Source organism: Strongylocentrotus purpuratus, unplaced genomic scaffold (genome assembly GCF_000002235.5).
Source record: "Strongylocentrotus purpuratus isolate Spur 01 unplaced genomic scaffold, Spur_5.0 spur5_scaffold_20, whole genome shotgun sequence".
Classification (NCBI taxonomy): domain Eukaryota; kingdom Metazoa; phylum Echinodermata; class Echinoidea; order Camarodonta; family Strongylocentrotidae; genus Strongylocentrotus; species Strongylocentrotus purpuratus.
This window is the reverse complement of record NW_022145606.1, coordinates 14,338,658-14,361,779: the sequence shown is the minus strand read 5'-3', so window position 1 is coordinate 14,361,779 and position 23,122 is coordinate 14,338,658. Positions and strand designations below refer to the sequence as shown.

The 23,122-nt window shown below is 36.7% G+C and overlaps 1 protein-coding gene across 1 annotated transcript; it reads right to left on the bottom strand.

The window, feature by feature from the left end:
- Nucleotides 1-4,402: 4,402 nt before the first annotated feature.
- Nucleotides 4,403-15,431, bottom strand: LOC105436484. Its single transcript, XM_030993689.1, has 3 exons — nt 15,346-15,431; nt 12,367-14,778; nt 4,403-4,910 (listed from the first exon to the last, which is right to left on the bottom strand). Exons 1-3 carry the CDS (start codon nt 15,429-15,431, stop codon nt 4,754-4,756), a joined length of 2,655 nt encoding a protein of 884 aa, XP_030849549.1. The 3' UTR covers nt 4,403-4,753.
- Nucleotides 15,432-23,122: the final 7,691 nt, after the last annotated feature.

Genomic DNA, 23,122 nt, shown 5'->3' with positions numbered 1-23,122 from the left:
ATATCAAATATTATCAGAGTCTCTGTTACCTTTACTACTGCTATCACCTTCACCAGTAGTACTGCTAGTAGGTGAAAAGCATTACCCTTGTTCATCTTTCAGATAGATGTCATTACTGATCACTGCTAATATAACGCTTATGTTATCGTATTCAATTATTCAACGACTGAGTAAATTAATTTTTTTAAACATTTTTTGTACGAAGCAAATGAGATATGAGCTCGCATGTGATGTCACACAATTTCCAATTTGTGCTTCACTGATTACAACTCCAAAAAATTCATAACTTTCTTTTTGATTTTTCCTCAAAATTTCATTGATTTGTTTCTCTCATTTATCTGCTTTTATGAAGACCAACTTATTTTCGGGGTGGACTTCCCCTTTAAAACTTTACATGTATATGTAAGCATCTTAAAAAATGCATATGTATAATTATATGGCTAATGTCATTTACTCCTTACTGTACTCGGGGGGGGGGGGGGGGGGGGGGGGGGGGGGGGGGGGGGGGGGGGGGGGGGACGTAAGAGCCCCCCCCCCCCCCCCCCCCCCCCCCGCTTGGAATTTACAATTGTTGTTTTAAAAAAAAATTCCTCAAGTCTTACGCACATTTTGAAACCATTTTCGTCGAAATTCGATACAGCTGTCAGGTGTTACATAGCAATTAGTATGCGCACATCATCAAAAAGTGCTACAATTGCATATCTTCATGAACAAGCAGAAATGTGAATACAGGTAAATAGATGTATAAGTGGGAGATATGAATTGATATCAAATTGCTTTGATACATTTCTCAAAGTAACCTGATGTTTTCCCGAACAAAAAAATACATTAGAAATAAAACAATAGATCGAGGGCTTAAAACCACAACTGTCTATGTCCAAATATGCCATTTTGAGTAAAATACATTTGAAAGTTTGATTGCAAGCATAAAATCTGACAAAGTGAAGTAGTTATGTTCAATGCCATTAACTTATGAATAATACTTGGTCAAACATCATACATGGAGGCCATGACCTTTTGACCCTGTCAATGTCAGAAACTTACAAAATGGGAGTGCCAAATACCATCCATGGAACTCTTCAGGAATGGCTAGGATATTGCACAACTTCGGAGATCCTTCTTCTTAAGGTTTAGGCTTTTTTCAATGCTTCTCTTGGTAGACAAGGTCCAGATTAAGTGGAACTGATGATCTATCTTCTTGTATTCATCCGAGTAGTTATACTTGTAGCAGATAATGCCTTGCTTTTCCTTCCTGTATTGAAAGCTCTTTACATGTAGCCAGTTGAAGACATGTCCACCTTCGTCTCGACGTTTGTTCTTCATGATCTGCTTTGAGAGATTCTTCAGATCATATAAGTCTCCATGGCACATGTTTATGACCTTGTATGGAAGCCGACGTCTTGCTTTGTGGAAGATGCTTTACCCAGTCATGCATTGTGAAGCCGTTGATGTTCTTTTTTTCTGTTTTAATAGCAGAATGCAAACTTACTTACAATGTAGTCACATGCCTTGGTGTAATATGAACGCACTGCTGCATATAACTAATATGGCTATCAGACTCATCTAAAGTGTTCACAATTTCTCTTGTTGCGCTTTCTATGACCATTTCAGATTCTTCACGAAGATTCTCCTTGTTCTTGTAGTCCAGAAGGGTCAAGTCTGTGGCTGCAACGATTGCTTGTGGAGCTACAAGTGGCTGTACGAGTCACGGAGTAGACTTTGTAGTATTCCTTTCAGCTTGTGTATCAGAGGACTTCTCGTCTGAAAGATGACACTTTCTTGTCAAATGCAATGATGCTGTGGCTGAGAAAATGTGCAATGGCTAATATTGGGTTTGAGTCACAATGACTTCAGAATTCTTTCCTGTCTTGTTTCATTACTTTACTGTCTGTCTTGTTTCTTTCTTTCCTCCACATCTTGTTTTTTTCATTTCCAGTCATTTTACTAGAAATCGTACTGGGATGACTGGAAGTTTCAGCCTTGAGGACTGTTGAGCCTGTTGCCTTGCCGACAACTTTCCCAGTATTCTGCTTCTTGCTAGGTGTATCTGAAGTGTCCCTCACTTGTCGTTTTTACCGAGTAGTACAGCTTGAAGATGGTCTACTGTGTTGTGGCTGTGGTGCTTGAAGTTGAACCTGGGAGGAAGAGAAATTATTGATTACCATATGAGAAAGAAACAAGACTACTGACACTGTTTACAATTAAAAAGATACACTACATTTGAGATCTTGGCGGATGACTAGCATTATTGAATAAATGTTTATATCTGTAAACTGAACAGCGGAGTGAAGATGATCGGAAGAGAAAGAGCTAACAAGCAAATGAACTAAAAATAAGAATAAAGAATAAATGATGAAAAGGTACATATTTAACTGTCACCCTGTATATATGATCAACTTTTGTACTCACTTGGGTCTGAGACTTGGCAGGTTTGCTAACATGTGGTGGATCTGCAGACACCTTCCTGGGAATGCGGAATGCTTGGAGTTGTGCAGTCATCTTGGTTTGGTGAGCAGGCTTTTCCTGCAGGACAAGACAAGTTTAAAAACTTCATGCGATACCTGCAACACTATTGATAATGACTTATTTATAATTAAGAAATTTAATTACACATTAAATTAAATTTTGCAATTACCATTCTGGTTCATGTAATATCCATTTTTATTTTTTTCAAAGTATTTTAGAGTGTAAAATGATAACTGTTGCCGATTTGAGGAGTAAAAGCTGATTAATTCAAACATTAAGAAAGCTCTCTACTGCTAGGGTTAATCTATTCAAATCTGGTAATTTTAATGATGGCCATATTTAAATGGAATAAAAAGGAGTAGATGCCTTGTAGTAATACATTTTTTAGCCTTACCTTCAGTTGAGATCCCTGAGCAGGTTTATTTTTCACAGCTGGGGTTGGCTTCTTTGAAACAAGTGAAGTCTGGACACTATTCTTGGTAGCCTTGGTCTGTTGAGTAGGCATCTTCTGCTTTGTCTAGAGTAGGCGTCTTCTGCTGGGCCGACACTTCTCCTTCAAAAAAGAGAACTAGAGCTTGCCATTGCTGGATAAATCTTGGCAAGCATTGGCCCAAGCTCAGCCATCTCGTACAAGCATGTTTCAGAATTGCCTGCACTTCGTTCCCAATGAGCATCTTGAACTTTTTGAGATTCAATTTCCTGTTCACGCTGGCTTCCAGATAGTAGAACACATCAATAAGGAGCGAGTCAATTGAATATGGTAATGCAGATGACGCAGCTTTGGCAGCAAGATCGTTTAGATGATTGGGGCAACCAAGCACAATGTGGTTTGGCTGACACTTTCCGAGGCATGCCCCAATTCCCTTGTGTACACCAGTCATGACTGATGCATTGTCTGTGACTTGCAGCTGATAGAGAAATACTGTGCTCCAAATAAAATGATGTAAATAAGCACTCAGCTCTAGTTATATTAAAATCCTTGGAGGTTGACATCCATGATGTTATATCTCATGCTGACGATTCAGACTGGAAAGCAGTGATGTGTTGCTTTGATTTGCAATGAACAACAGTGTCATTACAACCGCCATGCAATATTGACAAATCTCGCTGACATACCTTGCAAATTGCATGATGTTGCTCTTTCCTGATGATGCAATGAAGTCAAATTCATCAGCATATTTCTTGTTGTAAGCTTGTCCTCTTTTGCGCTCCATCTTATTCACAACGATTTCCTGTCTTACATTGCAAGGGACTGCTTTGGCATCTTGAGCCTCTGTTTTTCGTACGAGATGGGCTTTCTTGAAATTCTCCTTCTGTTCTCCAGACAACTGGTCATACTTTGTACATGTTGCACATTGGTATTTTTTATTTATCATAACGGTTTTTCCGGGCAATGATATGGTGTTGCTTGGCCACAATCAGTGAAATAGCTGCATGGGGAATCTTATCTGCTTAATAAGTAGAAAACTGCAAGTATTGCGCAATTCTTGATAAATGCGTGAATGTACTTAAAACAGTCTCAACATCAAAGTAAAATGGTTAATGGACACATGGGAATAGACAGTTCTGAATAGACACAAAGTGAAATGAATATACAGTACTTTGGTGGACATAACTCAATTTCACACAAAATGGACATAAACAGTTCTGGCTTTAAGCCCTCGAGAAAAAATAAGAAATAAATAACAATATAATACATATTAAAGAAAATAAAATGAAATTTGCATATTCAAAATTTATGCAAATTAACCTTTGCATTTTCAAATATCGACAGCCCCCCCCCCCCCCCCCCCCTGCAGTCAGGGGTTGCTCAAAATAGCCCAAGGCCAGTAGAATTTCAGAAATATGTTTGCTCTTTCATTAAAATTTAATGAGAAAATTGTAAAGCACAGTTTTTGTTGGGGTTGCAGGGGTTTTTATACTTGTACATGTTTCTATGCGATTCCGTGTTTGTTTGTTTTTTGGGAAAAAAGATGAAAAATTGTATTTTAAGATCGTATTTCACTCTTATTATCGTACTAAATATGATTTAATCGTACTGATTGGCATCTCTGTATAACCCTCCAATTTTCATTAACTCAAACAACTTACATCATAGTGAATAACCTACTCAACTAGAACTCATTATCACTACCAAACAATCATCTTTCAGCGAATAACATTCCAGCATTGCGTCCCGATATTAGTATTCTTTCATTATCATTAACCTTCCCATTTTGATATTCCATATATAACCATGATATCAACCTCTTCTTTACTTAAATACTTGCATGTCTTATTGTCACGTTCAAGCTTGATCTCTGATTTGAGTGTCTTCTTGAGAGTGATGGTTTCCACCGTGACGTACCTTGTCTCCTACTCCAACCCAGTCAAAAAATGAGCACTTTGCAAGGTTCATGGAATGTTCCAACTTCAATATACGGATCAGGTCGACAATCCTTAATCTGGGAAGAAAAAGCATGGATGTATGATGTTATCCATCCACCTATCAATCCAGTATTCTAAATGTGCACCATTGTTTTAGATTTCTAAAATATTATCTATAAGTTCGAAATACATGTACTGTCATGATGTGAGTGATGTTTAAAGATACTAAGGTTTGAAAGGCAAGGAGTGACAACACATAAATCCTTCAACTCATCACCTTAAGAAAAGGGTTTTTACCAACTTTACAACCTGCTTTTAATGTGATGTCCATGGCAGATGATATCATTGATAAGTGTACGGTAAGCCAACAAAATATTGACAACCCTTTTAAGAAGGAATAATATTCATATTCATTTTTGCAAGAATGAAGACATGATAAATGAAAATGTTTAATTATCAACAAAATTAAGAAATTTACTCGTTTATTCTTCTCATTTTACTACTAATATTAAAAAGCAATCTTAACAGCTTCATGGTAACTATAATATGTAGGGATGACCTCTGTTTCCAATAAATCTAGTCCCTTGCTGTACACATGATCTATCAATGTTCCCTTCTCAGTAGTACCATTAACAACATGCTGTTTGTAACCTTTATTACACATTAGCTTGTTTACCTGTGAAGAACCTTTAAACAAATCCTCATTAAAATCTCCCATCACAATACACCTAATGCTTCTTTTGTGTAATGCATCTAGCAAATTGTCTAATGATTCACAGAATGATTTGATACTATATGATGGAGGTCGATAAACAACTGAAATCACAACAGAAACTGGTTTGGTGACAAGAATTGCAATAAACTCTAAGTTGTCGACAAATATGTCTAATCTACTTGAATACGTATTCTTGATATACATTGCAACACCTCCGTGCGATTGTTCTTTGAGTACATTTCCAACTCCAGAATTACAGTATGAAAGATGTCGTGGCTGATGATAAAATCGAAAGTTATCTAAAACAACGTCACAGAGATCGTCATCATTAATCCATGTTTCGGTCAAGCAAATACAATCTACATTCACAAATTGGCACTGGGATTTGAAATCAGTAAAATGCTGTTTTAATCCTTGTACATTTTGCATTATCAAAGAAAAGTTATAATTGTGAATATCTTCAGAAGTCTTATTCTCGATAAACGGCTTCATAATCTCAATGCGTTCTTTAATTTCTGGATTACAAAATATAAGCTTAGGATCGAAATTTTCTATCACAAGTCCAGATAACGAAGTAACGCGACTAAGCCCAACATATGCCTGTCCAGATTGAAATACATTTTTTAATGATACAACAGCTTTGTCTAATGTCGAACCTTGTACTTTATGAATTGTGCAAGCATAAGCAAGCTTAAGTGGAAATTGTTTTCTCACATGTTTCTTACCAATGGATTCTTGAGACATTTCGATTGAATGAATACCAACATCGGCCTTCTCAAAATTAACTTTGATGCAAACTGGATTCAAATTTGTATGATCCGTTATTATTTCTGTTACATTTCCGAAACATCCATTTGTCAGGCCTTTACTAACATCAATGTTCTTGAGCAACATCACTCTAGCATTAACTGCAATCCACAGATAAGGAGGCAACTGGGTTTTCTTACCTGTATAAGGTTTTTCTCGTATTTTGTTTCCTTTTTTACCATCTTTGTCCATGTCTTGTGCTTTTACGCATATCACATCAACACATCTTTTATGCAATAATTTCTTGTTCCAAGCATCTACTTGATTGTTACATGAATAGATATGCAGAGCACTTTCACATTCTTCACCAGTTTCACAAGACTTGAGCATTGCTAGGTCTTCATCACAGAGAATCTCATCCCCTTCTTTTACACGTAATCTATTTAAGAGAAAAGCGAATTGGGTATCGTCTTTTTGTCTCATAATGTCTTCAAGTTCTACTTTCTTGAAATTAGCATTCCACAATGCACCATTGAGTGTGTCTTTATATAAAGGAGTTCCAAAGACTGGAGGTAACTGATACATGTCTCCCACAGCAATAACTGAAACACCAGCAAAAGCAGTTTGATCGCGTGATTGTTTTATTTGTCGTAGGCGGCCGTGAATGTAAGACATCATTTTTTGATCTACCATTGATACTTCATCTATGATTAAAATTTGCAATTCAGCCAGCTTATTTCGAAGGACACTTATTTTGTCATCACTCAGCGGTTGATACAGTACTTGTGCATTGATTGGAATAGAAAGAATACTATGTATTGTATGGCCATTGATATTGTATGCAGCTACTCCGGTTGGAGCCATTTTCAATACTGAGACATCATCAGGATGTGGCAACATTCGGGCTAGTATACGTGTTGCTTCATAGTAAAGACATTTGATCAAATGACTCTTTCCAGTGCCAGCACCTCCAGTTAGAAACATATGAAACGGTTCGACCGATTTTCCATTTACTCTATCTAAACACCACTGTCGTATTTTGTAAAAAACACTCTGTTGCTTCTCATTCAAAGACCTCATCAAAGAATGTCCATCTTGTTTGGAAATTCTTACTGAACGTAGTTCGATGCTATAGTCATCTTTTTTCGGTTCATTCTTTAAATCTGGGATATCAAGATCTCCATCACAATCTTCGACATCTACATTTTCTTTGGGATGTTCAAGTCGCTCTACTTCCTTTTCCGGACATAAAAGACCCCATGCATCTTCGTGTGGACCAAATTTGTCAAGGTGCTCCTGTGCATGATCAATTGCATCAGCATTCATTTCAAACTTCTTTCGGTTAGAACAGACAATTGACCAGACTTTCTCCAATGCACGTCCACATATTTTCACAGAACCTGTCTCATAGAACTCTTCATGTGTTTCAAATGTTGGGGGCTTTAATTGTCCATCTTCAAAATATGGCAGAAAGAGTTGCAAAATGCTCAAATAATATTTTTCGGGTGAGATGATGGGTGAGAATCGGGGATATCTTACAACTGCATCTCCTGTACGAGTACGCTTCTGAATATATCCCAGATCGTTATCTAATTTAAAGACATTTTTACTTCTTGTACTTGGCTTTTGGGATGCAGTTAAGATTCTATACTGAGAACAAAACGTTGCAAGACACATATCACTGAATTCTGCGTTTCTAGGTCGAGCTTTGTATCTGTCGAGCTTGCTAGGCATCCAAACATTCTCATCATCATCATTATCGTTATCTGGTCTGCTTTTTATAACGCTTAATGGTAAACTCATTCTGACAGGGTCGGGTCCAACAGGAATGAATTCCACTTTCCTAGAACATTCTTTCAATCTGAGACTGCAAACACGATAGACGCTTTCTTGAGCAGACACTTCACGATTTTGCATGTACACCTGGCCAAGTTTTTTCATGCTTTCCTTTGCGTTCTCATTTCCTTCTTTCATTTCTGATAGTGTATGACTCAATAGCATTCCGATTTCTCGTTCAGCTTTTGACATGTAGGATACAATATAAGCCACGCATGCAAATACATTTGTTACGAACTGCAAATCCATGTTGGCATTCCAGCTTCTTAGTAGACTTGGATTAAACTGATTTACCCATACATCTTGTATTTCTCTTTTGATGATTATACTTTGTTGTGATGCTAATTCATTATGTGCATTCTCAAATTGATTTTGTGTAATGCCAAGCTTTTCAAAGAGATGGTTTACACTGTTGTACTCGATTCCATTGGATAATGCATCTTTAACTGACTTCAACAATTTCTCTGCATCATCTTTAATCTTTTTAGAAGCTTTAATTTGATCATTGTCCTTTCCCTTATTTTGCACTTTCCCACAATCTTTAGCTGGAATCTCTTCAACAGGTGTTACAATGAATGTTTTTTCGGATGGTGGTCTTGGGAAATTAAATCTACACGCTTTTCCCGTTTTTGTGCAAGATTTAGAATGTTTCTTACTGTGTTGTTGGACCTTGCTCACTATTTCATGTAGTTCTTGATCTTCCTTTTCATCCGGTTTCTGGCAAGAAATGTATTTATCTACGAATTGTACGACATCATCATCTTTATCGATACCCAACTGTGGAGCATTTTGAACCCAGAACAAGGCATGAATGTGAGGGGAACCACGGGCTTGATACTCTACTCTCCAAAATGAATCAACTACTTTACCAATCGGTGCAGCGGGAGATAAAATAACTTTCTTCATAAAAGTGTGAAATCTTTTATCAAACATTCTGGCAACTGTTACTGGATTTGATCTTAAAAGATTACATTTTTCTGTATAGTCTAATTCACTCGATTCCCTGGTGTCTCCTTTTTGTCTAAGCAATGTATTCATTAATTCTGGCCATCTCATATCGGCAGATGAGAAAGAAGCAAACCATGTCGGCTTTCCAAGCTGTCGTACCATTGCGAGAACATCTTTTTGTGTCTTTTGCCAGAATGGAGGTGTTCCACGAATTTGCTTTAAAAATTTAAAGCCCTTGTCTGATTTTAGTATTTTTTTAACTTTCTCTGCATCTTTCAAATCTGAGGCAGTTATTGAAGACGAATCATCTTTTTTGTTTGGACTTTGCCTTAAAGCGATAGAAACTTGTGATATAACCTGTTGAATTTCATAAATATATTGTGCATAAAAGATGTAATCTGTATTCTGAGCAAATCTATTGTCCACGTGCATCAGTCGGTTATGCAGATAACGTCCTAATGTTATTTTTTCATCTCTTCTATCATGGAATGTTGGTTGACCTTTAGGAAATAATACTGGGAAACATTTGGCCTCATTGCTTTCATCTTGTAGAATTGATACAGGGCTTCTTCCTTCACAAGGAGCACAACATATTATGTCTTCAAAATACTGATCTAATATTTCCTGTCCAATATCTACTGGCTGAAGACACGAGTCTAACTGAATACCGCGTAAGCGTTCTTCCATATCGTCTTCAGTGTTGTTGTCATCTATTTTTTGTTGTAGTTTACTGTTGTCTTGCATGTTTTCATTAGCATTTTTGTCTTTGGACAAAATGTAATCAATTTGTTCTTCCATTTCCTTCCAATATTTTGCTAAACGAGCTTTACCACCAATTTCCACTGCTTCTTCTTTTTCATTATCTTTTTCATTTCGTTCAAGTGAGTTTTCCCATTTATCATTTACTGTAACATCAAAATACCACTTATTATTTGCTTTTAAATACTGCAGAGCATTAAGCAAGTTAGATTTATCTACAAATTTGTACTCATAATAGCTTTTGTACGACAATTTTCGTTTGAGTTTAACACGGATCAATTGATCTTCAGTCTGTGGTCTTGGCAACATATCTACTGTTTCATAAGTGTTTGAAGGCACGCACACGACTGGGCCATGGACTCCATTTTGACCACCTTTAGGCAAGGCCATTAACTTCATGAAAGGAATATTCAATGCAATCAAATGCTGTTCTAAATTGTTCAGATTGGCAAGTTCTTCTGGAACTTCATGTAGTTGTAAATTGTTCATATTTGCTTCTGCAGGTACTTTTCCAGCTTTCAATTTTCTATGACAGGTGAAGCATATCCATAGTGACGATCTGGCTGACTGGCCTATTAAACATTTTGACCGGCATTCTGAATTGCAAACATGCAAATATTCTTCACTTATGCATGTCTGAATTTTATAATTACTCTTTTTACATTTCAATACTTGGTTCTCAAAGAGAAGTTTTAAGCATACACAGCACACATATTCTGGGCCATGAGAAATTATCTTTCTAAATTCTTCAAGTACAATATCAAACTCGGACAATTTTACTGTTCGAAGTACAGACCTTTTTCGATTTCGTTTTATTACATTTTGTCTATATTTTTCAATTCTTTTATATTTAATTTTTAAGCTCATCAATTTCTTTTCCTTAAATTCGTTGCCTTTATATCTAATTTTGGACAATATTTTCATATTTGCCTTTTTTATATGTTTGAAGTGATCGTTGCGATATAATTCCTTCATTTGTTTTTTCATGGTATCTCGTTGTTTTTCCTTGAAATGTTGATCGTTCGCATATTTACTTCTTATTTTTTGTTTGTGCATTCGTTTAAATTGTTCATCGTTGCGATATAATTCCTTTATTCGTTTTTTCATGGTATCTCGTTGTTTTTCCTTGAAATGTTGATCGTTCGCATATTTACTTCTTATTTTTTGTTTGTGCATTCGTTTAAATTGTTCATCGTTGCGATATAATTTCTTTATTCGTTTTTTCATGGTATCTCGTTGTTTTTTCCTTGAAATGTTGATCATTCGCATATTTACTTCTTATTTTTTGTTTGTGCATTTGTTTAAATTGTTCATTGTTCCAATATTTATTTTTCATTTTAGTCCTCATAGCTGTTTTAACTTTTTCTTTGAATCCTTCATTTCTCAAATATTTTTGTTTATTTCTATACAAAATTTTCTTTTTATAACATAAATCAAAATGATATTTGGTTTTCATAATATTTAGCTGTATGTTCCTGAAATTTAAATCCTCTTTATACATTTCTTTTTGCCTTCGTTTCACATGAGCTCCTTGCTTTATTTTGTGTGATAAATTAGTGTTGTAATTCTCTTTTTGTCTTTGTTTTATTTCATTTATTTTTTCCATGTTGTAGGTTAAATCATTTTGATATTTATTTTTCTTTTTAATCACTTTTTTCGTTTTTCTCATTTGCGCATTGTGAATACACTTTTCCTTTTTCTTAATTATTTCATCTTTGGCCAAGGCTCGTTTTTCTCTCATAAGCTGTCTCATGCGCTCCCTTCTTTGATTAGAACTTTGTCTGTGTTTACGTTTTTTCTTTCCATGGTCTACATTTCCAACATGAACTTCTCCAATTATTATTAATTCATCATGACTATCAGCACATTCGCTTGCATCAACTCTTAAGCTGTCGTTCTCATTCATTTTTACCAATTTGGTTTTTCGAATTTCCTTGCCAAGGTCGACATCAACTTTTGCATCGCTTTCGAGGTTACTCCATTTTCGTTTTCTGCTTAAGATAGAGTTGAAATTCTGAACTTTGTTCACTAAATTCAATTTATCAGAGTCATTCCCGGATTTAGTACAATTTTTGGAATCTCCTTTTTGTTCATTTTCATATTCTGTCTTGATAGAGTCATTTCCGTTCAGAAGACAACTATTATTCAGCGGTGATTCTTTTAATTTGGTTAAGGTAATTGTCACACTCTTCAGTTTTAATTCCTGACCGTTATAATGTACATCATGAATGATTGTTTCATTTGCTTCTTCAGGGAAGAGAAATACATTTGGGTTATCAATCATCTTTTGTGGGGAAACACTCTCATCCGATCTTTGAACTTCATCAAAGCTTTCACAATGTATGGAACATCCAGAGCTTCCAGACTGACTTTCACTGTGCGTATTTGACGAAGGAATTGGATTACAAACAAAATCCTGTAACTGTGGATAGCCTTTCAAGGTTTCATTCTTACCGGAAGTTGCTTTAGCACATACACTAGTTACTTCATATTCGGTGTGCAGGGGGCATCCCATTGATTTTGCTAACCTCATGCAATGCTTGTACACACCTTGCCAGCTTTGAGTACGAAGTACAACACTGTGTCCGTTACAACTCAGGAAACCTCGACTACTTCTGGAATGTGAATCAAATATAAAGAAACCATCTTGACCAGATAATACAATGAAAGTACTTCTAGCAAATGTCACAAAACATGCATCAGAATCAGTACAGAGTTCTTTTTCGAGTGCTTGCTTCAATGTCATCGAAAGAGACTGGGCCAATATCAATTCATCTCCATCTAACAATCCAGTGACTGGTTCACGGCGTACTATGTTAAACAATTCATTGTACGCATCCAAATATTCAAATAGATCAGATATCAATAAGTATTGGTTGTCGAGTGAAGTGGATCGCCGTATGTAACAGTATAATTCATTACCGTTATTCAAAATCCTGTCTAGATCTGTACTTTTCCAATCATTGGCATTTTTTACCTTGCTATACAACAGTGCAGAAAGTGAATTGGTAACACACTGCTTTCCACTTAAGTCACCAAATCTTGTATCACCTTGATTGAATGTCCCTTGGGCAACAAGCGTTATTTGTGTATCGACTCTCGTGCATTTGTCTTTGTGATCACTTTCAAGGGTTTCGTCCTTGGTGTTACGTTCGTTGTGAACGACTGATTCAGACTGATTACTTGCACACTGTTCATATGTCATGTCCAAAAGATTTGCAGTACCTTTCCTCTCATCGTGATTTATCGTACCAGTCTCCAACGTGAGCCTACGTTTTTTTCCGTTTGGATCAACATGGTTTTGAAATGTTTCAGGAGACTTATCCACTACTTCATCAATTTCTTCCACTATCTGCGACTTGGATCTACACTTCTTCAACACATGCTTTACTTTAACATCAGCCTGAATTGATTGACATGGCAAAGTCCTCTTTGACGTTCTATCTTCTTTAGTTGTTCTTGTCTGTTCCAATGAATTGAAATTGACAAAATCTACAGATTCAACAACATTAAAATGAACATTTCCTGTGTACAGTATATAAATTCCCTTATCAGATGTAACAATATTGATTCTTCCAGGTTTCTTTGCGGAGTACAATTGCCAACATGGTACTTGGTCATTGTATGAATAAATATCAGTATCGATTAAATTTGCTAAAGCGCTAATTTCAGTGTCTGTAGCCCACGTTCCGTCTTCCTTTATTCTACGTTTCAAAACATATTCTCTGACTGTTCTATATTCTTGCCTCAATGTATTACTAAACATGTCCTTGGTTTGCAATAAATGTTTCACAGTGGCATTTCTTAAAATTGCATGATTACGCTCAGTTCCAAAAATTACATAGGAAATTGCACGAAAGAAACAATTGCCATCACCAGTAATTTGTTTACTCTGTAAAGGAACTCCAAGACAGCTATTTCTATCTAACCTTGAATCACAGCCTTTGCCTATATATCTGATATTCAGTTTTGAACAAATGTTCTGTTTGTCATTATTCTGGAGGGGTACAAATTTGAAATCTTTATCCGGTCTACCACGTAATCCAAGATCTGCTACAAATTCAACTTCTGTTTCTGTTTCATCAGTACATGTGTACATATTAGCATCTATTGCCTTTTCAATGTCTTCATCTTTGATATTTGAATCTGAAGAAGATTCTAAAGGATTCCTTGAATGAGCATGATCATTAAATGACATATCAGTATCATTGTCTGTACCATCTTTTACTGTATCAAAGCTTCTATTCTTCAGGTCACTGTCAAACACTGCATCTTCTTCTACACCATCTGAAACATCTGAAAAATCATTTTTCATCATATCATCATTTTCCAATACCGATTCACAGACATTGCCTACTGGTTCATTTCTGGGCATATCTTTTGGTCTATCACAAACATTCAAAGGCATATTGCGTTCTGGTGAAACACTTCTATCGAATAAATCACATCCAGGACTTGTGTCTGTATCACTATCAGATTCTATACAATTCCTTGCACACGAACGTTTCACTGGTATATGAACATCACTGCCACTATCATCGTCTGTTTCAATTTCCCTATTTTCATCAAAATTTGATTGCAACAGATTATTCTTTGAATCGTCCTGCACAACTCCATCTGAACCTTTGTTGTCTTTCATATTGCAAATATGCTGGTCTGAGTGTTCATCATTTTTACATGTATTTGGATCAAGTCCTTGGTCACTTGCATTCATAGATTTCTTTGTATCCAGCTTCTCATTCTTTACTGCTAATTCTATTCCTTCATCTTTGTCAAATCTAATCTCTGATTTATCAGAAGAGTGATTTCCATCAGTGCCTTTTTTCCCGGCTTTGGAAGACTGACCTTTCATGTTCCTTTTTCGACCTCTTCCTCTTTTACCTCCTGCGTAGACTCTGTATCGTCTCAAATCCTGCATCTTTTCCAGAATGTTGCAAGTTCTTTGGTTAGAGCGTTGATCAGAATCTGGTTTTGACAATGGAGACAAACTAGCAGTTACGTCAGCGTATGATTGATTTTGCATTCTTTCCATTTCTTCACAGGCTTCATTGTAAACCTTCATAGAATGTAGAGATTGCACACTGCAAGCATAAATGCTCAATAGATTTTCTGCATAGGATTGCACACTGACATCTTCTTCTTCATTTTTCATTTTCTGCTTCACCTTACACTCTTTTTTGTGTACTGTGTTTTTTCTCTTACGACTCCCATAAAATGTCTTGAATGCTTTGCCAATGTAGGTAACACCTGGTTCCAACAATACACCATGAATTGATCTTTTCTGCCTTTTGTCCTGTTCATTTTCTTCTTTTGAATTTGAATGCAATCTTTCTTCTCTTTTTCTTGCCATCAGTTTTGCTCTCTTGCATTTCACTTTCACCCACTTATCGTCAACTTCTTCATTGAGCAAGTTTTGATCTATGAAATGAGACAGATTGTCTGTTACACCATTTTCATATCTGCTACATGGCTCTGCAAACAGCGTGCTCCTTTTTACTTTAACATACCTCTTCTTTGATGTCCTTACTCGTCTTGTCTGTTTGAAGATCTCCATGTTCTCATCGTCATTGTCATCATCATCATCTGCTGACATGAGAGGCTCATATCTGTTATAATGAGATGGAATACATACTTTGTCAAATATTCGATCGCCAATATTGCTATGACCACAGCATGAGCAAATCCAAATCAATCTCTGGTCAGCAAGTTTGTCATTGTTCAAGTATTCCTCACATGTCACATGGAAATGGTTGGTACAAGACTCGCATGTTACATAGTTGTCACTTTTATTGATCTTATCCATGCAATAACATTCATCAACATCTGTGTTGATCATCGATGTGTAACTCGAAAGCATGCTTAGAATCTCATGAACAATAGAGCTGAATTGAGTGGCAGCCATTTTCAATCTCTTTATCGCAATAGGCATAAAATGCACAATATTAAAAGTTTACAGTCTAATTAGTAATATTCAAATAAATGCCTTGATGTGTTTTGGATGTACAAGAAGGTAATACTTTTAAAGATTTCACGTACGAATCTTTGTATCTATTCTGCAATATATCTCTTCAAAGTGCAATACTTTATTAAAAAATTTTAGTTCCCTGACAATTTTTAAAATCGGTTTGTCAATGAAGCAGACTCGCAAGTGGACTCTGTCACTCTCGATGCAAAATTGTTTATCCCCTTTTCACACTTAAGGGTTTATTATAATGTTATTTTCCTTGTAATGAAAGTCACTTAATACAAACACTGAATATCTGATCAAAATTTCCTTCAACTCTCTTCTTTATCAACAAACTTTAGTTAATTACTTGAATATTAGTTATATTAACACGTTTCCTACTCTCTATGAAACTACTTAAGCTTATATGTTTTTCCTAAACCTTGTTCTCTTACTTCAATTTTTCTACTTTTGTTATTTATCAAGCTCACTTTAAAAAAAAGAAAAGAAAATCTGTGATCAAATATTTTCTTTCCAACCACTCAAGCCCACTTGTATTTTTCTACCTTGATCTCTTTAATAATTTCCTTATTCTTTTTATTTATCACGCTCCCTTCTTTTCTCCAAAACTCTGTAAATGATAAAATACCTTCTCTGCAACTTCTCAAGCCCACTTGTATTTCTGAACCTTATTCTCTTCAATTTTCCTCACCCTTTTTTTTTAATATGTTCAACTTATCAAAGACACCTCCTTTTCTCTAAACTCTGTAAGTTCTGGACTTTATTCTCTTACTTCAACTTTTCTCACGCTTTTGTAATTAATCAAGCTTACCTCTTTCTTAAATTAAAAAAAAAGTGTCATCAAATATCCTCTATCAAAGTTCTTAAGCCCACTTTATTTCTCAATCTTGTTCTCTGGCTTTAATTTTCCTCACGAATATGTAATTTACCAAGTTCCGGTCTTTTTATTCTAAAAACTCTCTAATCAAATATTTTCTTTCCAACCACCTAAGCTCACTTGTATTTACGTTTCCTCTTACTTCAATTTTCCTTAATCTTTTTGTAATTTATCAGGGATTTTTTAAACAAAATCTGTGAATGATCAAATACCCTCTCTGCAACTACTCAAGCCCACTTGTATCTCTGCACTTAATTCTCTTCAATTCTCCACACTTGACTTCAGTATGTATAATTTATCAGTCACTTCCTTTTCTTTTTCTAACTCTATAAACTTTTGAACCTTACTCTCTTCAATCGTCCTCACTCTTTGTAATTTAAAGCTTACTCCTTTCTTTAAAACAACCTCTCTGTAATAAAATATGCTCTTTCAAACTACTCAAGGTTACTTGTTCTCTTGACTTCAATTTTACTCACTCTCTTTGTAATTTTTCAAACTCACTGCTTTTTCTTTTAACTTAAAAACCTCTGTAATCAAATATCTTCTATCCAACTACTCTAGTTCACTTGTATTTCTAAACCTTCTTTTCTTTCTTCAATTTTCCCCACTCCTTTTTCAATTTTACCACGCTTACTTCCTTTTGAAAAAAATCTGTAAACGATCAAATATCCTGCTTTTCTTCTGATTAATTAATCTTATCACTGGTTAATGAATTTCCAATACGCTCACCCAAAGTTCTTTGTAAGCAAACACACTTTATTGTATCCCTACAACTGAAAATATCCCAAGTTTGTTTCCCACTTTTTGCAAACTTGCCTTTTATTTCTCAAAACTGTAATTTGATAAATTGTATTTATTCCTATCAAGCCTGTTTGTTTTTCTAACACACTGTCCCTGTTATTGCTTATTTATCCACGAGTCTCACCTGGTTCCTGTTATTGCTTATTTATCCAGGAGTTTCACCTGGTTCCTGTTATTGCTTATATATCCAGGAGTCTCACCTGGTTCCTGTTATTGCTTATATATCCAGGAGTTTCACCTGGTTCCTGTTATTGATTATATATCCAGGAGTTTCACCTGCTTCCTGTTATTGATTATATATCCAGGAGTTTCACCTGGTTCCTGTTATTGATTATATATCCAGGAGTCTCACCTGGTTCCTGTTTTCTTTTTCAGATATTTCTTTTCTTTTTCGGATTTTTTTTCTGTGGATTCTTTATACAACTCTACCACGGTCTCCCGTGGGTGAAATGTGATGAAATGGATAAAGACGCACACCCTTCTTGAGTGTGGGACACTCTCTTCTGAGAGCAGGATCTCTTCTGAGATTAGGAAAAGAGGTGAGATGAAGGTTCTTTGGTTCAAATGTATACAATGAAAAGATGTCAACATAAAACAATTACTTTTCCTGAAAAGATCAAATTTCCAGGAGACAAACACAAACACATAAGTGACAGCCAGACACCTGTAAGGAGAGGGGGTAAATATTAAAAGGTTTGTTAAAATGAAAAGGAGCATCATCCATCTTTCAGAAGGCAAAAATTTTAACGTTTGTGAGGTAAGATTATGCTACAATACATATATATATATATATATACAGATATTAATCATTTTTATCCACAAAATGTACATAAATTCGTTATTTTGGGACACTATACATGATTCCTATAAAATAACATGCTCATTTACATGTTGAGACCCCTACCTTCACCCCCCTTCCATTTTACAACACCCTGCAATTCTGGTTTTCCTACAAAGTGCATCAAAAGCTTCCTACTGTCATCACTATTGCTTGAACAGGGAGAAAAAGAAAAAAGATTGTAAAGCTCAAAGCCATTTTAAACAAAAATGGGACATACATTAATAATGCCACTTTGTATAACAGTTTCACATATATTTGTAATGAAAGAATATTTTTAAGAAAAAAATATATATATGCATTGTTTGTTTTTCATTAAAATTATCTCCAGCTTTTAATAGAGTGACTTATTACCAACCTTACTTTAGCATGTATCCACATTAAAATTATTATGCACATTAACAATGTACTAGATATCATGTTGGTGTAGGTATCTACATGTAACACATCGCTGTTACTTGAACTGCGACCATAGAGATAGAGTCCACACCACTCTAGCAATATATATCTCTGATGATCGTCACTCGAGACGATACACGCGCCTGCGCCTGAACAACCTGATTACACAATTTTTCTCATTGCCTGGCATCACAACACATGGGTTGTTGAGTTTTTAACATCTCTTATCAAATTATTCAGTATTACCGTAAATCTCCGTGTATTTCACATTTTTTATTTGGCAGAATATTTAAAAGTTTCAACTTTTTATTTAGACACTCGGTATACCTACACTCCAAAAACTTTCTTCCGTCAAAGTCCAAAGCACCTGTCATCAAAACAAAAAATAAAAAGTACAAGTAAAACATGACCAAAATATATAATACAAACAAATAATTAAAACCAAGTTAGATTCCATCACAAATTCAACTTTGGTAACAACTCATTTGCATACTTTGATGTCACTCAAACATTTCATAAAACAGTCCAACCTCATTATAACAATTCAGTATGTCATACATATCATCCATCAAGGCCCCATTGCATGAAACTATTTTACCTTATGCACTTTTGATGCTAATTAATTAACATGCTACAATTGATTTTTCCCCAAAGGTCACCTACATTAATTATCCATCCTGATAGTTTTCTTTCAGATAGCATGAGGGCAGTACAAATATGTATCAAGATTCCATTCATTCTTTTGGAAGCCACCTAGCCATCATCAAAATTGTATAAAAAAAAAAAAATAAAAAAAAAAAGGAGGCCCCAACAAAATGAAGCGGGCGGGGACGCTTAAACATGTAAAAAAAAATTAATGGCCTAATGCTATTCCGTATTTGCCGGCGATAAGGCCGCAGCGCTGTTTAGGCCGCACCCCCCCCCCCCCCCCCCCCGAAAAAAAACCCTCGCGGGGAAGGACCTTCATTTTACATCGAGGTGCAGTTAAAGTTGTTAACTTGTCACAAATAATAGTAACAATGTCGTTGTAGAAGAATGTGTAAGATCATTAATGTAAATTAAAAACAAGTCAAGACTCTAAGGCTTCATGATACCAAGTGTCCCACACCAGCCTCATCATATCACCTAACAGAAGCACTGTGTTCTATGCCAAACATCAATAGTCATGCATGATATGAATAGCATCCTCTAAATTTCTGACAATGGAGTACCTAGGATAGAACCTTGTGGTACACCATTTGTTATAGAAAAAAAAATTGAGGAATTATTATTATAAACTACACATTGAGATCTATTAGAAAGATTACTTTCAAACCAAAATGACAGACAAATTTTAGTGTTGTTGTTGTAGTTTCCGAGTGGTGAGTCAAAACACTGATTACTGAGCTGGGAGACATTGCCAGGCATAGCGCCATAAATCGAAACTAAAAAAAAAAAAAAAAAAAAAAAAAAATACTCTTTCGCCGCATAGGCCGCACCCCGACTTTTTGATATTTTCTCTTCCATTAATACTACGGCCTTTACGCCGGCAAATACGGTAGTCACATTACCCAAAAGTAGCCTGCTCGGTGGCCGAGCGGCGAGTTTTTAGCCAATTTTGCCCGGTCACCGAGCGGCGGCCGCCCAGGCACCGCTCGTTTTTCAGGCATCGCTCGGTCGCTGCTGAAGCTTTAGCGCGGAGTTAAAATTCGGGCGGCGCCTGCTCACTTTCACTCGCCACCCAGACTACGCTCGGCGACCGGGTGGTCGCCGCCCGGACGCCGGCCTAATCGAGCGTGCACCGTCGAGCGATTTAGGTCAAAAATCAAAGCCCCTAGGTCAAAGGCTGTCGAGCAGTCGCCGCCCGGTCGCCGCTGGGAGATTAGTCGGTCACTGGGCGGCGAGTCCAAAATAGGTCTGCAACCTTTGACCTAGCGCCTTCGAATTTTGACCCAAATTGCTCGGCGGCGAATGCTCGATTAGTTCGGTGCCCGGGCGGCGAACGGCCAGGCACCGAGCGTATTTTGGAGCCCCGCCGATCACTGGCCGGCCGCCGGGCAATTTCTATAAAATCAGCCGGTGGCTGGTGGGAGACCGCCCGGCAATCGGAGGGTCATCGGTCGGTCACTGCCAAAACATCGCGCGAAAAAGCTCCGCGAATTCGCCCAGTTTTTACCTAAAATCGCTCGGCGACCGGTCGCCGCCCGGACGCCGGCCTAATCGAGCTTGCACCGTCGAGCGATGTAGGTCAAAAATCGAAGCCTCTAGGTCAAAGGCTGTCGAGCAGTCGCCGCCCGGTCGCCGCTGGGAGATCAGTCGGTCACTGGGCGGCGAGTCCAAAATAGGTCGGCAGCCTTTGACCTAGCGCCTTCGATTTTTGACCTAAATTGCTCGGCGGCGATCGCTCGATTAGTTCGGTGCCCGGGCGGCGAACGGCCAGGCACCGACCGTATTTTGGAGCCCCGCCGATCACTGGCCGGCCGCCAGGCAATTTCTTTCAAATCAGCCGGTGGCTGGTGGGAGACCGCCCGGCAATCGGAGGGTCATCGGTCGGTCACTGCCGGGACACCGCGCGAAAAAGCTCCGCGAATTCGCCCAGTTTTTACCTAAAATCGACCGGCCACCGACGGGAAATCGACAGGTCACCGCCCAGGCATCGCTGGGGCTCTACAGCCTGCTCGACTTCTCCAACAATCGCTGGGCGATGCCTACATTCCAGCAGCGACCGAGCAGGCTACTGATCGGTCGGTCGCTGCTCTGATTTGTGATCATAGCTTTACTCAAATCTTTTGGGACCCATAAAATAGCTTTGACTTAGACAAATTTTGATTTAGGACAAAACAGGTTGGGCTACGTGTAGACTTTCAACCATAGCAATTTTTGACTTATCCAAGTTCGACTTAGGCAAGGTCACCTGTACTATATGTATTGCATTGGACTAAAATCAAAATACATCTATCATTTGCACTAGGTGTTTAAAAACAAACAAACTTGTTCTTCTTTATCAACTCCTTACATAATTCATGGATTCTCTTCAAATTTTGGCAACACCCAATGGAAGAGTATTGAAAATTGTCCACAAAATTATGTTACATACTTACTCGAAAAACTTTCTTCCGTCAAAGTCCAAAGCCCCTGTCAAAGTCCAAAGCCCCTGTCAAAGTCCAAATCCCCTGTCAAAGTCCAAAGCCCCTGTCAAAGTCCAAAGCACCTGTCATCAAAACAAAAAATAAAAAGTACAAGTAAAACATGACCAAAATATGTAATAAAAAAAAATAAAAAAACCAAATAAGATTCCATCACAAATTCAACTTTGATAACAACTAATTTACATACTTTGATATCACTCAAACATTTCATAATACAGTCCAACCTCATTATAGCTATTCAGTATGTCATACATATCAACCATCAAGGCCCCATTGCATAAAACTGTTGTATCTTTATAATTAATGGTATCTCTGCAAACTATGGTAAATACCATTGATTTCGTGATTTTGATAAGCTTTCAAGCAGTGTTGCTATGGTAATTACCATAGTTTGCAGAGATACCATTAATTGTAAAGATACAATAGTTTTATACAACAGGGCCCTGGACTTGACAAAAAACTACTTCCCTTATGCACTTTTGATGCTAAATTAACATGCTAGAATTGATTTTTCCCCGAAGGTCACCTAGATTAATTATCCATCCTGATAGTTTTCTTTCAGATAACATGAGGGCAGTACAAATATGTATCAAGATTCCATTGATTCTTTGGAAGCCACCCAGCCATCATCAAAATTGTAAAAAAATAAAATAAAAAAAATAAATAAAAAATAGGAGGCGGCCCCCAAAAGGAAGCGGGCAGGGACGCTAAACATGTATATTTTTTTTAATGGCCTAACTCAAATCTTAAGGGACCCATAAAATAGCTTTCACTTAGACAAATTTTGATTTAGAAGGATCATAAAATAATAGGACAAAACAGGTTGGGCTACATGTAGACTTTTAACCATAGCAATTTTTGACTTATCCAAGTACTATATGTATTGCATTCGACTAAAATCAAAAAACATCTATACGTTTGCACTAGGTGTTTAAATAAAAAAACTTTCTCTTCTTTATTAACACCTTACATAATTCATGGATTTTCTTCAAATTTTGGCAACACCCAATGGAAGAGTATTGAGAATTGTCCACAAAATTATGTTACATACCTACGGAAGTGTCAAAAATGTTATATAGAAAATTTTATTAAGCCATGGCTTTCCTATGCCACGTTTAATTATGTTCCCAATTATGCAGATCTGTTTCATTCCATCGTAGCTTTAATTTAAAAACTACTTGACTTCAGCCTTCTTAAGCAGATCAACTTACTCTCTGCAACTCTGAAAAACAGTCAATAACCTGAAATAAAAAAAGAAAAGAAAAAAACAATTGCA

Coding starts and splice junctions, on each gene's coding strand:
- LOC105436484 (XM_030993689.1), bottom strand. CDS start 15,431: ATGTCAGCAGATGATGATGATGACAATGACGATGAGAACATGGAGATC. Junction 14,779..15,345: donor GTAAGGACATCAAAGAAGAG/GTATGTTAAAGT, acceptor CTCTAACCAAAG/AACTTGCAACATTCTGGAAA. Junction 4,911..12,366: donor GTGTACAAGCATTGCATGAG/GTTAGCAAAATC, acceptor TTTTCTTCCCAG/ATTAAGGATTGTCGACCTGA.